The sequence below is a fragment of the Schistocerca americana genome, chromosome 3 (genome assembly GCF_021461395.2).
Source record: "Schistocerca americana isolate TAMUIC-IGC-003095 chromosome 3, iqSchAmer2.1, whole genome shotgun sequence".
Classification (NCBI taxonomy): domain Eukaryota; kingdom Metazoa; phylum Arthropoda; class Insecta; order Orthoptera; family Acrididae; genus Schistocerca; species Schistocerca americana.
This window is the reverse complement of record NC_060121.1, coordinates 160,184,236-160,200,809: the sequence shown is the minus strand read 5'-3', so window position 1 is coordinate 160,200,809 and position 16,574 is coordinate 160,184,236. Positions and strand designations below refer to the sequence as shown.

Below are 16,574 nucleotides of genomic sequence, written 5' to 3'. Positions count from 1 at the left end.
TTCAGCCGTGAAAGAGTTGCTAAATTACAATAAATGACAATTAGAAGCAGAAACTGACCTCAACCCTTGGCCCTGTCCACAACCCTATTACCTGTTTTGCCCAGCGGGTTTAAGGGCGTATCAGTAAACACTGTTCAGTATACACTGTGGTGACAAAAGTCACAGAAAACCTCCTAATATCGCGTCGGATATCCTCTTGCCCGGCGTAGTGCAGCATCTCGACGTGGCACACACTCAGCTACTCGCTGATGGAAGACCTTTGCAAAAGTATTGACCCGTGCTGTTTCCATTACCGTCGAAAATTGCGAAAGTCTCTCCTGCTGCAGGATTTCGTGTACGAACTGACCTCTCGACTATGTCCCATAAATGATCGATGGGATTCACGTGGGGCGATATGGGTGGCCAAATCGTTAGCTCGCATCGTCCAGAATGTTCTTGAAACCAATCGCGAACGATTTTGGCCTCGGAGGATAACATTGCTGGTAAACGTCGCATCGACAACGGCGTCATTACAGACACATTAGGGAAGGATGGCGAAGGAAATCGGCCGTGCCGTTCCAAAGAAACCATCGCGGCATTTGCCTGAAGAGATTTAGGTTCAAAATGGCTCTGAGCACTACGGGACTTAACATCTGTGGTCATCAGTCCCCTAGAACTTCGAACTACTTAAACCTAACTAACCTAAGGATATCACACACATCCATGCCCGAGGCAGGATTCGAACCTGCGACCGTAGCGGTCACGCGGTCCCAGACTGAAGCGCCTAGAAGCGCACGGCCACAGCGGCCGGCGCGATTGAGGGAAATCACGGGAAACCTGAATCAGGATTGCCAGACGCGGGTATGAACCGTCATCCTCCCGAAAGCGAGTCCACTGTGTTAATCTTTGCGATTGTGAGCCTATGATATGGTGTACCATTATTTGGCAACATGTAGTTCATGAATTGCTGCAGACAGTCTACAAGTAGCCGAACGTAAGCATTTTCAGTCATTGATCGGTTCAGTTGGACCAGAGGACCCAGACACAGCCCATACCACTATGGAGCCACTGTCAGCTTCCAGTAGTTCATGAATTGCTACAGATTTCAATGCTAGGTCATCAGTACGTGTCAGCGTCGGAATCATTCAAAGAAACATAATCGATATGGGCTTTCTGAGCCAAAGTCCCACTCCTGTACTCTTGATGACTGCGCAACACAAAGCTTTATGTCTCGCCTGGGCCAGTGAACACCGACGTTGGACTGTTGATGACTGGAAACTTGTAGCCTGGTCGGACGAGTCTCGTTTCTAATTGTATCAAGCGGATGGACGTGTACAGGTATGGAGACAACATCATAAATCCATGGTACCTGCATGCCACCAGGGGACTGTTCAAGCTGACAGAGTCCATTTAATGGTGTGGGGCGTGTGCAGTTGGAGTGATACGACTCTGACAGGTGACACGTATGTTAGCATCCTGTCTGATCCCCTGCATCCACTCATGTCCATAATGCTTTCCGCATTCCGACAGACTAGGGCAATTCCAGCAGGACAAGGCGACACCCCACACGTCCAGAATTGCCTCAGAGTAGCTCCAGAAACACTCTTTTGAGTTTAAACACTTTCGCTGGCCACCTAATTCCCTAGATATCAACATTATTGATCATACTTGGGATGCATTGCAACGTGCTGTTCAGGAGAGCTCTCCACCCTGTGGTACTCTTACTGATTTATGGATAGCCCTGCTCCCATGGTGTCATTTCTCTTCATCAGTATTCCAGACATTAATCGAGTCAATGCCACGCTGTGTTGCGGCACTTCTGCGTGTTTGCGGGGGCCCTACACTATATTAGGCAAGTGTACCAGTTTCTTAGGCTCTTCAGTGTATTTGATGTCATCCATCTACTTGTATCAGTAGATGACATTGTAACCTCTCTTTGTTAACAGAATTTCAAATACTAGTATTTCGGTATGATTCATGAAGATGTTGGCTAGTGTCTCGGAAATAGATAAACTCGTAGGCAAACATCTTTGACCGTAGTACTCCTAATTGAATTCAAAACAGTTTTGTTGTGTTATTAACTGTAACAATGTTATTGTTTCATCCACATGTTCCTGAGGAAGCTGCTTGTGTTTCATCAGGTTTTCTTCAGTTAGTTTAATGACCTTTTTAACATGGATGTTAATGTAATGATAATGTACAGTTTTCCTAAATCGAAGCAAAGCAACATTGTTGTACATGATTTCTTTATTATCTGTTGTATTTTTAGCTAAATAGCAATTTTTCTTGTCCTACAATTTTCAGATGTATAATACTGAATGAACAGAGATTGCATCTGCACTGTTAGTAGGTTTGTAGGAGGTACACAATCATTTACAATTCACCTCATGGGAATGGCGGTCTTATGGATTCTGGGCTGGCATCTCATATTGGGTGCCTTCAGGTTTTCTTGTACAAGTGTTGTTTCTCCCTGAGTGAAAAGTATACACTATGTTATCGAAAGTGTTTTTAACATGTGTTCAAAATGTATATGTTGGGATGGATTTTGAATTTTATATGTCATTTTCGGAGGTAGAGTCCATGGTAAATCAAAGTTACATGGTAAATATTATGTTTGTTTGGAGGTACATGTTTACAGTGCTCATAGAAATTTAAAGCCCCTCGCCACAATATCGTAACATTCTAAACCAAAACGTCCCTATGACGTCAGAATCCAAGAAATCAATGTAAGCTGACGAACTGAGGATACAAGGGCAGTCTGTATGGCCTGAGAATACAAGATTGTGATCCAAGATGACGGTCTGCAGATACGAGGACAGTACGTATGATATTACAATCCAAGACGGCGACCCCAGATAGTGACCTGGAGATATGAGGACAGTCTACATAGACGCCATGTCACTTACATCTAAGATGGTGGACATATGGAAATGAGGACGACCTGGTGGTTGTAGGATCCCTTAATCTAATCTGAAAATGGCCGGACATTCGATAAATCATCGGTTTTTGCCACTCTGATGATGGTACTGTTCACTCTTGCACATGATACGCTTGTACTATGCTTAAACAATTCCTCCGCCAGTCCTCCAAAATTGCAGTTCCGATAATTGTCAACCTTCGTTTGAATCTCAAGAGCTGACTTGTTCTACCTTTAAGACGGAACGTATCACATATTGTTGTCAAATACTTGTCATTATGCAAGGGGCGTTTGAAAAGTTCGTGCAAAGTCCGAGAGATGGCACCACCGGCGCGTATCGAGGTCATGTTTAGTTAGTAGCAAATGGTTCAAATGGCTCTGAGCACTATGGGACTTAACTTCTGAGGTCATCAGTCTCCTACAACTTAGAACTACTTAAACCTAACTAACCTAAGGACATCACACACATCCATGCCCCGGTCAGGATTCGAATTTGCGATTGTAGCGGTCACGCGGTTCCAGACTGTAGCGCCTAGACCAGCCAGGCCACTCAGGGTAGCAGTTGGTAGCATCTTTGGAAAGAGCGCACACCAAGTTTCAACCGTATTGGTCCACTTGTTTTTGTTTGGCATTAGTGTGAATCAAGGAAGTCGAGTGATTGTCAAAACAAGGACAAAAAACAATTTCATGTGCTGATTAAACATTACTTTATGACATGCAAAACGCCTCAGGAGACCAAAGAGAAGCTTGATAAACATTACGATGACTCTGCACATTCGATTAGAACAGTTTATAAGTGGTTTGAAAATTTTCAGACTGCCCATATGGGCACAAGTTATGCTGAACGTTCTGGACGCCCTGTGGAAATTACAACTCCAGAAATCATTGATAAAATTCAGGATATGGTGATGGATGACAGAAGAGATAAATTCTGCCGAAATTTTTACAAAGGTACAGACGGTGTTTAGAAAGGATAGATTGCATTCAACCGGTGGTGGAGTGTTCGTCGCTGTTAGTAGTAGTTTATCCCGTAGTGAAGTAGAAGTGGATAGTTCCTGTGAATTATTATGGGTGGAGGCTACACTCAACAACCGAGCTAGGTTAATAAATGGCTCCTTTTACCGACCTCCCGACTCAGCAGCATTAGTGGCAGAACAACTGAGAGAAAATTTGGAATACATTTCACATAAATTTTCTCAGCATGTTATAGTCTTAGGTGGAGATTTCAATTTACCGGATATAGACTGGGACACTCTGAAACGTCCCCTTTGAACAATTATACATGAATGTGCTTAAACTGACACACAATATTTTGTTAGCGCAACGCAATCTGACTTTCAAAATTCCCTACAAAAGAATGGCCCTGACTAACATTAAACTATACCTTTCACAAATCACTTACCCGACAAAAATCTTCGCTGCTCAAGCTACTGCAATACAGCGAGCGCCACTACTGCCAGCTAAATAAAAGATTCAAACTATGGAAGGCACTAACTACTGATAGGGATAGTTAGCAAATGAAAGATATTAATAGAGAACAAACAATGTATTTACCTTGATATCATCATACACTCCTGGAAATGGAAAAAAGAACGCATTGACACCGGTGTGTCAGACCCACCATACTTGCTCCGGACACTGTGAGAGGGTTGTACAAGCAATGATTACACGCACGGCACAGCGGACACACCAGGAACCGCGGTGTTGGCCGTCGAATGGCGCTAGCTGCGCAGCATTTGTGCACCGCCGCCGTCAGTGTCAGCCAGTTTGCCGTGGCATACGGAGCTCCATCGCAGTCTTTAACACTGGTAGCATGCCGCGACAGCGTGGACGTGAACCGTATGTGCAGTTGACGGACTTTGAGCGAGGGCGTATAGTGGGCATGCGGGAGGCCGGGTGGACGTACCGCCGAATTGCTCAACACGTGGGGCGTGAGGTCTCCACAGTACATCGATGTTGTCGCCAGTGGTCGGCGGAAGGTGCACGTGCCCGTCGACCTGGGACCGGACCGCAGCGACGCACGGATGCACGCCAAGACCGTAGGATCCTACGCAGTGCCGTAGGGGACCGCATCGCCACTTCCCAGCAAATTAGGGACACTGTTGCTCCTGGGGTATCGGCGAGGACCATTCGCAACCGTCTCCATGAAGCTGGGCTACGGTCCCGCACACCGTTAGGCCGTCTTCCGCTCACGCCCCAACATCGTGCAGCCCGCCTCCAGTGGTGTCGCGACAGGCGTGAATGGAGGGACGAATGGAGACGTGTCGTCTTCAGCGATGAGAGTCGCTTCTGCCTTGGTGCCAATGATGGTCGTATGCGTGTTTGGCGCCGTGCAGGTGAGCGCCACAATCAGAACTGCATACGACCGAGGCACACGGGGCCAACACCCGGCATCATGGTGTGGGGAGCGATCTCCTACACTGGCCGTACACCACTGGTGATCGTCGAGGGGACACTGAATAGTGCACGGTACATCCAAACCGTCATCGAACCCATCGTTCTACCATTCCTAGACCGGCAAGGGAACTTGCTGTTCCAACAGGACAATGCACGTCCGCATGTATCCCGTGCCACCCAACGTGCTCTAGAAGGTGGAAGTCAACTACGCTGGCCAGCAAGATCTCCGGATCTGTCCCCCATTGAGCATGTTTGGGACTGGATGAAGCGTCGTCTCACGCGGTCTGCACGTCCAGCACGAACGCTGGTCCAACTGAGGCGCCAGGTGGAAATGGCATGGCAAGCCGTTCCACAGGACTACATCCAGCATCTCTACGATCGTCTCCATGGGAGAATAGCAGCCTGCATTGCTGCGAAAGGTGGATTTACACTGTACTAGTGCCGACATTGTGCATGCTCTGTTGCCTGTGTCTATGTGCCTGTGGTTCTGTCAGTGTGATCATGTGATGTATCTGACCCCAGGAATGTGTCAATAAAGTTTCCCCTTCCTGGGACAATGAATTCACGGTGTTCTTATTTCAATTTCCAGGAGTGTATATAAATATAGCAGTTCATGACAAATTTCAAAACTCCGCCATCTCTCTCCCCACATCCACCACTGCTGGCGGCTCACCTCCAACTGCGCAACGCTACGCGCTGTTCACATCCAGCTGCCGCTGCCCAACACTACAATGGCGAGTATTACAACAATGCAGAGCAGCCACAGACTGCACACAGCACAGCCAGTGATTTTCATACAGAGGTGGCGTTACCAATAAAAAAACCTAAACAGCCTACTTACAACTCAGATGTTTAGGACGGGTGGTAGGGACAGAGCATCGAGTGACATTATACTGAGTGCACTATCTGAATATTACCTCGAGCAATTAAACAGTGAACCGACTCGTGGAGATAACATCTTGGACCTACTTATAACAAACAGACCCGAACTTTTCGAATCTGTATGTGCAGAACAGGGAATCAGTGATCATGGTGGTGGTGGTTAGTGTTTAACGTCCCGTAGACAACGAGGTCATTAGAGACGGAGCGCAAGCTCGGGTTAGGGAAGGATTGGGAAGGAAATCGGCCGTGCCCTTTCAAAGGAACCATCCCGGCATTTGCCTGAAACGATTTAGGGAAATCACGGAAAAACTAAATCGGGATGGCCGGAGACGGGATTGAACCGTCGTCCTCAGTGATCATAAGGCCTTTGCAGCATCCCTGAATATGGAAGTTAATAGGAATATAAAAAAAGGGAGGAAGGTTTATCTGTTTAGCAAGAGTAATAGAAGGCAAATTTCAGACTACCTAACAGATCAAGGCGAAAATTTCTGTTCCGACACTGACAATGTTGAGTGTTTATGGAAAAAGTTCAAGGCAATCGTAAAATGCGTTTTAGACAGGTACGTGCCGAGTAAAACTGTGAGGGACGGGAAAAACCCACCGTGGTACAACAACAAAGTTAGGAAACCACTGCGAAAGCAAAGAGTGCTTCACTCCAAGTTTAAACGCAGCCAAAACCTCTCAGACAAACAGAAGCTAAACGATGTCAAAGTTAGCGTAAGGTGGACTATGCGTGAAGCGTTCAGTGAATTCGAAAGTAAAATTCTATGTACCGACTTGACAGAAAATCCTAGGAAGTTCTGGACTTACGTTAAATCAGTAAGTGGCTCGAAACAGCGTATCCAGACACTCCGGGATGATGATGGCCTTGAAACAGAGGATGACACGCGTAAAGCTGAAACACTAAACACCTTTTTCCAAAGCTGTTTCACAGAGGAAGACCGCACTGCAGTTCCTTCTCTGAATCCTCGCACAAACGAAAAAATGGCTGACTTCGAAATAAGTGTCCAAGGAATAGAAAAGCAACTGGAATCACTCAACAGAGGAAATTCCACTAGACCTGACGGGATACCTATTCGATTCTACACAGACTACGTGAAAGAACTTGCCCCCCTTCTAACAGCCGTGTACTGCAAGTCTCTAGAGGAACGGAGGGTTCCAAATGATTGGAAATGAGCACAGGTAGTCCCAGTCTTCAAGAAGGGTCGTCGAGCAGATGCGCAAAACTATAGACCTATATCTCTGACGTCGATCTGTTGTAGAATTTTAGAACATGTTTTTTGCTCGAGTATCATGTCGTTTTTGGAAACCCAAAATCTACTATGTAGGAATCAACATGGATTCCGGAAACAGCGATCGTGCGAGACTCAACTCGCTTTATTTGTTCATGAGACCCAGAAAATATTAGATACAGGCTCCCAGGTAGATGCTACTTTTCTTGACTTCCGGAAGGCGTTCGATACAGTTCTGCACTGTCGCCTGATAAACAAAGTAAGAGCATACGGAACATCAGACCATCTGTGTGGTTGGATTGAAGTGTTTTTAGCAAACAGAACACGGCATGTTGTTATCAATGGAGAGACGTCTACAAACGTTAAAGTAACCTTTGGCGTGCCACAGGGGAGTGTTATGGGACCACTGCTTTTCACAATATATTTAAATGACCTAGTAGATAGTGTCGGAAGTTATATGCGACTTTTCGCGGATGATGCTGTAGTATACAGAGAAGGTGCAGCATTAGAAAATTGTTGCGAAATGCAGGAAGATCTGCAGCGGATAGGCACTTGGTGCAGGGAGTGGCAACTGTCCCTTAACATAGACAAATATAATGTATTGCGAATACATAGAAAGAAGTATCCTTTATTGTATGATTATATGATAGCGAAACAAACACTGGTAGCAGTTACTTCTGTAAACTATCTGGGAGCATGCGTGCGGAACGATTTGAAGTGGAATGATCATATAAAATTAATTGTTGGTAAGGCGGGTACCAGGTTGAGATTCATTGGGAGAGTGCTTAGAAAATGACGTCCACCAACAAAGGAGGTGGCTTACAAAACACTCGTTCGACCTATACTTGAGTATTGCTCATCAGTGTGGGATCCGTACCAGATCGGGTTGACGGAGGAGATAGAGAAGATCCAAAAAAGATGGCGCGTTTCGTCACAGGGTTATTTGGTAACCGTGATAGCGTTACGGAGATGTTTAATAAACTCAAGTGGCAGACTCTGCAAGAGAGGCGCTCAGCATCGCGGTGTAGCTTGCTCTCCAGGTTTCGAGAGGGTGCGTTTCTGGATGAGGTATCGAATATATTGCTTCCCCCTACTTATACCTCCCGAGGAGATCACGAATATAAAATTAGAGAGATTAGAGCGCGCACGGAGGCTTTCAGACAGTCGTTCTTCCCGCGAACCATACGCGACTGGAACAGGAAAGGGGCAATGACAGTGGCACGTAAAGTGCCCTCCGCCACACACCGTTGGGTGGCTTGCGGAGTATAAATGTAGATGTAGATGTAGATGTAGAAGAGTTAAGGTGCGTGATAGTGCTAATGCTGTGGGCATCTCGAATGAACAGGTACACAATATTTTGCATAAACATTTGGAGATGAGAAAGCCATCCGCAAGATGGGTTCCGCCATTGCTCACGCTTGATCATAAACGGAGTCGTGTGAAGTGTTGCAAGGATGGTTTGCAGCTGTTCAGGAAGAATCCACAGGACTTTAAGCGTCGTTTCGTCTCCGTGAATGAAACATCGATACATTACTATACTCCTGAGACCAAACAACATTCTAAAAAATGGGTTACCAAGGGAGAATCTGCACCAAAAAAAGCGAAGACCATTCCTTCGGTCGGAAAGGTTAAGGTGACTGTCTTTTGGGATTCGCAAGGGTTAATCCTCATCGAATATCTAGAAAAGAGTAAAAGAGCTACTGGTGCATATTATTCATCGTTATTGGACCGTTTGGAAACCGAGCTGCTAGAAAAGCGCTGGCGATTGGACTGCAAAAAAGTCATTTTCCATCACCACAATGCATCAGCACACACCTCAGTAGCTGTGGTCGCAAAATTAATGGAAATAGGATTCCAACTCGTTTCACATCCCCCTATTCTCCCTCGGACTACTATCTGTTCCCCAATTTGAAGAACTGGCTGGCGGGACCAAGATTTTATTCAAACGAGGAGGTGATTGCAGCAACTAATAGCTATTTTGCAGACTTGGACGATTCCTATTATTTGGAAGGGATCAACAAATTAGAACAGCGTTGCACGAAGTGTATAAGTCTAAAAGGAGACTATGTCGAAAAATAAAAAAGGTTTACCCCAAACACGAAGTAGTTTTTATTTTTGCGCGCACTTTTCAAACGCCCCTCGTAATGTCCAGTGGGATATGTATTCACTTGCACCTATGTTATTTGAGCGAATACAGCACCGGGGAGGGCCCTCTGCCATACTTGCAAAGTTCGCCACCAGGCCGTAAGCTGCATATAGCCATGTACCATGAATCTTGAGTGCCTTGTCAGCCTGGGTTGGACCAACGCAAGAGTTATCCTGCCACTGCCCCTAGCAAAAGCCATCTGGTCGCACTGGAAATACTGTACATTGCGTACTGCCAGTTGCCGGCCGGTGTGGCCTAGCGGTTCAAGGCGCTTCAGTCTGGAACCGCGCGACCGCTACGGCCGCAGGTTCGAACCCTGCCTCGGGCATGGATATGTGTGATGTCCTTAGGTTAGTTAGGTTTAAGTAGTTCGAAGTTCTAGGTGACTGATGACCTCAGATGTTACGTCCCATAATGCTCAGAGCCATTTGAATTTCGTACTGCCAATTGAAATGCCTAACATGTTGTGATACTGTTTGTAATGGCTCTGCAGTCGCAGCCCATGTGTCATAAAATGGTAGGAGGAGCAGAGAATTTTAAATGCGAGAAGCACACTTGTGCGTTACCGCGCATTGAAACTGTCAGGGAAACTGAAAATTCTTCCCAGTTTAAAAATGAACAATAACCCACACGTAAATTCTGCAGTGGCAATCTGTGTGTGTGTGTTTTGTGTGTGTGTGTGTGAATTCCTAAGGGACCAAGCTGCTAAGGTCGTCGGTCCCTAGGGTTTCACACTACTTAAACTAACTTACACTAACTTATACTAAGAACAACACAGACACCCATGCCCGAGGGAGGACTTGAACCTCTGGCGGGAGGGACTGCGCAATCCGTGACATGGCGCCTCAAACCCCGATTCCATTCGGCGCGCCGGGCAATCTATGAAAAAGGGAGATGCGCATCTGGCATCCTGGTGCAGTGGGTGAGAAACCGTGGAAAGAGCAGGTTCTTTAAATCCATAAAAAATTATATATGGGGTTGATGAAAGCTATGATGAAAATTATGGTAATTGCTTGTTATTCTATAAATTCGTCTTTCCTATGTGCTGCAGCCACTTACAAACGAAAATGGAGAATGAAACACACTTTTTCTTATTTACAAGTCGAGTTGTAGCCCTCAACAGCATGGCAAATACACACTGATCGGTCAGAACATTATGACTACCGACCTACTATTGATATAAACACGTCCAGGCGATAGGAACATCGCCTGAGGAGGAATGACTGTTAGTCAGACACAAACACGGTGCACATAGTATCGATCAGCGTTCTGTCCACGTGTAGAATGGGGAAGGAGCGCAATACATCTGATTTTGACCGAAGGGTGAATGTGATGTCCCAGAGACTCGGCACGAGCATTTCGGAAACTGCACGACTTTTCAGATGTTCAAGGAGTACTGCGATGAGTGTCTTCGACAAGTGGTGAAGCCAACCAGACAGCGTGAGGTTGGGCGGCCATCCCTCATTATCGACGTTGGATATCACAGGCTGGGAAGACTTGAAAAACAGGAAAGGCGGCGATCTGTAGCGGAACTAACATCAGATTTTAACTCCTGGGCAGGGTACAAGAGTGTCTGAACACATCTAACGATGGGCCTTCGCAGCCAATGGCCCGTGCATATGCCAATGTAAACACCACACCATTGGGAACTACTATTGAAATTGGCACGCAACCAGTGGCACTGAACGTTGGCGCAGTGGCAGGGCGTTGCATGGTCTGATGAAACCCCATCATCATGCCGATGGGAGGGCGCGAATCTGTAGTCTTCCAGGGGAACAGCTCCTTGACACCTGTACTGCTGGACAGAGACAAGCTGGCAGTGACTCCATTATGCTCTGGGGAACGTTCACGTTTAAATCCATGGGTCCAGTGGTGCTCGTGCAAAGCACCATTGCGGACAAGGGAGTATCACACACTGATTGCAGACCACCTACATCGCTTCATAACGAACATGTTTCCGGATGGCAGTGACATTTTTCAGCAAGGGAATGGGCCGTGTCACGAGCTCAGGAGTGTGATGGGGTGGTTCGAGGTACACAGTGGCGAGTTGCAATTGGTGTGCTGGCCCCCAACTCGTCAGATCCAAACCCGATCAAACACGTCTGGGATGTGATTGAATGTGTCATCAGAGGTCATCGCGCACCTCCACGGAGTTAAGAGAATTAGGTGGCCTGTGTGTGTTGATGGGGTGTAAACTCACACCAATGACCGGCTACTAGGTAGGTGGTCATTATGTTGTGTCTGAGCGGTGTACGTGATTAAAAAAGAATGACATTTTTACAAGAGTGGAAATCAATAAACTAGGTGCATAAGCCATTTACAGGCGGAATAACTCTGCTCACGTACCTGAAACGGGATTCTCCAGTGAGAATCGCCTCTTGATGAGATGCAGGTGGACAGCCCACAACTGGCTGCCCCTATGTCTACTCAGAACAGAGCCATGAGTGAAGCATCACTGCTCAGAAGATGCTGGCCACCACACGTTATCAATGATATTTATTGCCTCTTTTTGAGAAATGGTAATCATTGCTTAATAGCACATTTCTGTACGTTACATCATCGATACTGTGTGGCACAAAATGAAAAGGTTGCTGATGGCATTGATATGAGTCAAATTTGGCACATAAAATATAATGCATAGTATTTTCCAGTAAGAAATGTAGTTTATGAAGTCAAAGAACGATTCCACTGTAGCTGCAGAAAGTTTTCTTGATCGTGATCTCTCTCACACAGACATTTTGTATGTTTCATACTTCTAATAATGAACTACTAAGTCCAACAACAGCTGCAAAACGCTTGAAATGTTAACCGTCTCTCTCTTTATGACACTGCATCAGTTGAGTTGTTATATAAGTTTTATCTCATTTAAGATGTATTAAGTCCTTTCGACGTAGTGACGACTTGGACTGTAAAGTCACTCTGTGGGTTCTGTGTAGTCTTTTACTTCTACACCTGTCTGAGGTACTTAGTTTTGAGAGTTCACTATGTAAAGCTGTACAACATTTATAAATAATGAAAGCCAATTTGTTACAGCTTTTTCTGTAAAATGGGACAGTTTTTAATAATTTTAGTGTAACATGAGGTATTTTGTTACAGCTGCCAATGCTCCATTACTCTATTGCATTGCAACAGCTGAACTATCAAGACTTATATCATGTAAAAATGTTCTATGTCTCTTTGATACAGCAATACCTGGACTGTAAATTCACGGCTCCTTACATCAAGAACTTGTCTACCAGGTATAGATGTATGCTGTACATGGACAAGTATTCGTTTGTACTTACATAGCACTTCTACTACATGCTCCTGCCTATACGTTAATGTTACATGGGCGTCTCTTACTGGATATGTAAATCACTCTGGATGTCAAATATAATTTTGTTATATCAACTGGAGAATTTATTCAATAATTTGAAGTTTTTATGATATGAAACACAGTTTAGAAAGATGGTGTTTTCTCTTTTTAAATTTGAGCTAACAATTAAAAGTATACAAATACCATATATATATATAAATGCACACACTTCTCTTGCAATGCCAGGTAATGATGTTGCTAATGCAGCTGCATACATCGAAATTAGTTTCAAAGGCCTCCATTGAAATTTTCTGAATTGTCATATTTGTAAACCCATACCATACATTTCCAAAAAATATTCCCAGTTCCCAAGACGATCATACACTGCACACTGGATGGCTGAGCTAGCACACATCATGTTCGTGACTGTAGATTCATTTTAGTGAATGGACTATGTGGTATTATCGTTGTTGTATATTTTCACTGTTCTTGGGTAGTTCCAACACATTTTGTATGACAATCCAGTAACAATGTAGCCATTTGAACATCGATCGTTCATCATTGAGCATTGCAGTTATTTGCGCTGAATTCTGACGTGATTGGTACCATTCATGGTCTCAAAGCACTAACTTCATATCATTAAATTGTGGATTTTCAAAAATTAGCACAACACTGAACTCATGGTCTGCGGACATACCTACAACAATGTGTTTACTGTCACTTGCACTCACACCCAAATTTACATATGTCAGACACTCAGATGTGTGACGATACATTGTCAACCAAAACACCGATTTAGTTCGTACTGTGTGCTGTCGTCCAGTAGAAGATGCGTAAACTGTTATTAAAAGTAACGCCAATACAACAGAGTCTAGGCAAACCATATCTCTGACGTACTCTCTGGTAGGTGACTTGGTAGCGCGTCAGATTGTTGCGCTAAAGATACCGAGTTCCAGACGCACTAATCGTAATTTTATTTAACACATTACGCGTGAAATTGTTATATGGGAGAACATTTTTCTGCCACGTAAAAGGACGTTTCGGAGTTTGTAGTTATATTCTTTTGGCAGTATGCTTTCGCTTCATTAATTGAAAGTAGTAAACCTGTAGCGTACATTTGTATAGATAACACCACACCTATCTACACAATGTACTCTATTGGACTGCTACTTTCAATTAATGTAGCGAAGGCAGACTGCCAAAACAACATTACTACGAACTATGAAACGTCCTTTCACAAGGCAGAAAAATGTTCTCACGTACTAAAATTTCACGCGTAGTCTTTAAAAAAAGAATTCGCCATCAGTGGGTTTCGACCTCGTGACCCTTAGTACAACGACCTGATACTCTACCAGCTCACCTGCCTTCTTTCTTGATCACTTTTTGTTCGTTATTGGTCGTTGTTTCTGGTTGGGGCGCACGTCCCATGACGCCTGTTCAGGATCATCTTCGATCCAGTCACTCATTTTTATTTTATTACACAAGGCAGCTAACTCTCTGACCGAACACGCTGAGCTACCATATTGATAACCAGAGATCTTCACATTAGGACCTTACAGATGCTGTTTGCCTATACTCTGGAGTTCTGGTGTTACTTTTAATTACCATTTACACATTTTCTACTGGATTACAGCACACAGCACGAAATAATCGGTGTTTTCGTTGATACTCTATCGACATACGACGTTTGGTACGGACCTCAGTGTCTTACATCTGGAGGTTTAGGAGTCAGCTGAAAAGATACTGAGAATAACACCACTTTGATAGCTGCACTATACCAAGGCTTGAGTGGTGCAGACGTTAGTGATAGTGGTAACTCTGTGTCTGAAATGAATTTAAAATTGCTGACTTCGTATCTGCTCCTTGTATCATGTGCACTAGACAATGCTGGTGGCACGATGACAGGTGCCAATGTTGGACTTACTGGAAACTAAAAGTGTGGAGAGAGGGTAGCGTAGCTGCACCCAGCTTGGTGTGGCACTAACAGCATTTGGCTTTACGCCGTCTATGCCCTAGTGGTGAAATTTCTGAGTGTCGAAGGAACTCTCTACTTTGTGTTCTATCATTCAATAATAAAGGTGCAAATGAACAACTGTATCACTACATATGATGGTGACAAGTGTTTCACAACCAAATATGGGCTATTCAGTTTTAAAGATAGAACAGGTCAGCTCTTGGGTTTCAAACTTACGAGTTGCAACGTTGGGAATGGAGGGGGTTGGTAGAATTGTTTAATAATAGCACAAGTGAATTGTAAAGAATGGGGAAAACCGATGATTTTGTGAATTCCTGCACCATTTTAAACTTGGAACAAGTGATCTTCCAACCGCAAAGGCTGTCCTCCTTTCCCTAGACAAATCATCTTGGATTTGTTCTCAGATCCCCTGTTCACCATCTTGGATTTCCTTCTTAGATTATGACGTCATAGTGAACGTCCTAGTGTCCCCTGGTCACCATCTTTGATTGGGGCATCGTAGAGAGTGTCCTAATATATCCAGGTCACTACCTCGGATCGTCACATTGGGTTCTCGTCCCACAGACAGCCCTTGAATTTCACACTAACGGATTAATGTCCCACCGCATTTTTTAAAATTTCAGGCCAATTTATACTTAGTATAATACCCCAACTTCCACAGTTGTATCATTGGCTGGGGTAAAACCCTGTAGCACACTAACACTGTTTGAATTTCCTACCATTCTTCAGTTTACCATCACTTTGCAATAGGGCAATCAGTCAATATCAGAGGCGTGGCTGCAATCTGGTAACTATCCATGACATTATCAATGATGTCATAGGGTTAGAGGGATTGAAGGGGTGGGGGAGGGGGGCATGGTTGTGGGAGTAGAAGTAGGGGAATGGAGCAGTGGGGGAAGGGTGAGGTGAGGGGAGTGGGGAGGTGAAACTGAGGGGGTGGGTAAGGTGGAGGGGCAGTGAGTATGTGAGTGGAAGGTGAAGGATGAGAGGGAGTGGGGAGGGGGAGGACAAAATCTGGCAACAATGAACACTGTTCTCATTCTCTTTCAGTTTCGTACTGAGAAGGACTATGTAGGTAGTTAGTAACATTTTTAACGTTTCTTTTATTGAAACGAGTCAGTTTACAGGGTTTGTATAAGGTATACATATACGTATACAGTGTGGCCCACTGCCAGCCCGTTCGATGCTCCCATCTCCTCCAGACTTTCTCCTTCAATTTTTGTGCCCTTAGCATCCTCCCATTCCATTGCCATCCTCTCTCCGTCTTATGGTGACAACACTCTGCTATTCTCGAACAGTGCTAACATAAGCATTTGACCTCCTCCCACATTTTTCATCATTCTGCCTTTCTTTCTGCCTGCTGCTTACCCTCCCCCCCTCCCCTATCCTTGATTCCTCCACACCTTCCTGGGCCACTTGTTTTCTGTGTGTGGGTCATTCCCAACTCACACATTTACCTTCTGCTCTGACAGATGGCTCCAAGGCACACATTGCGCCTAATGTGCGGCCCTGCCTGGTGCCGCCTCTGTCTAGTCATCGACCCCTCCCCCGCCCCCCCTGCCACCCCTCGCCCCCCATTGTGCTCCCATTGCGGTCGTGTCTTATGACCTTGCGGACTTCCTTACACCTCCTGGTCTCCATTCTTGGAAGTTTCACTGTTTCACTGTTTTTCTCCTTCTTGCCTCTGGCTAGCTGGCTTCACCATCTCAATAAAGGTGGAGAAGCTGTGTAAGCACTCGCCTGGCAACCTG

General features: G+C 45.1%; 1 protein-coding gene across 1 annotated transcript in view; it reads left to right on the top strand.

The window, feature by feature from the left end:
- Nucleotides 1–16,574, top strand: part of LOC124605941 (solute carrier family 22 member 7-like) — a 194,982-nt gene that overhangs the window by 127,990 nt on the left and 50,418 nt on the right. The window contains exon 6 of the mRNA XM_047137900.1: nt 12,650–12,752. Within this exon, the coding sequence (XP_046993856.1) occupies nt 12,650–12,752 (103 nt within the window). The remainder of the gene's footprint in view (nt 1–12,649; nt 12,753–16,574) is intronic.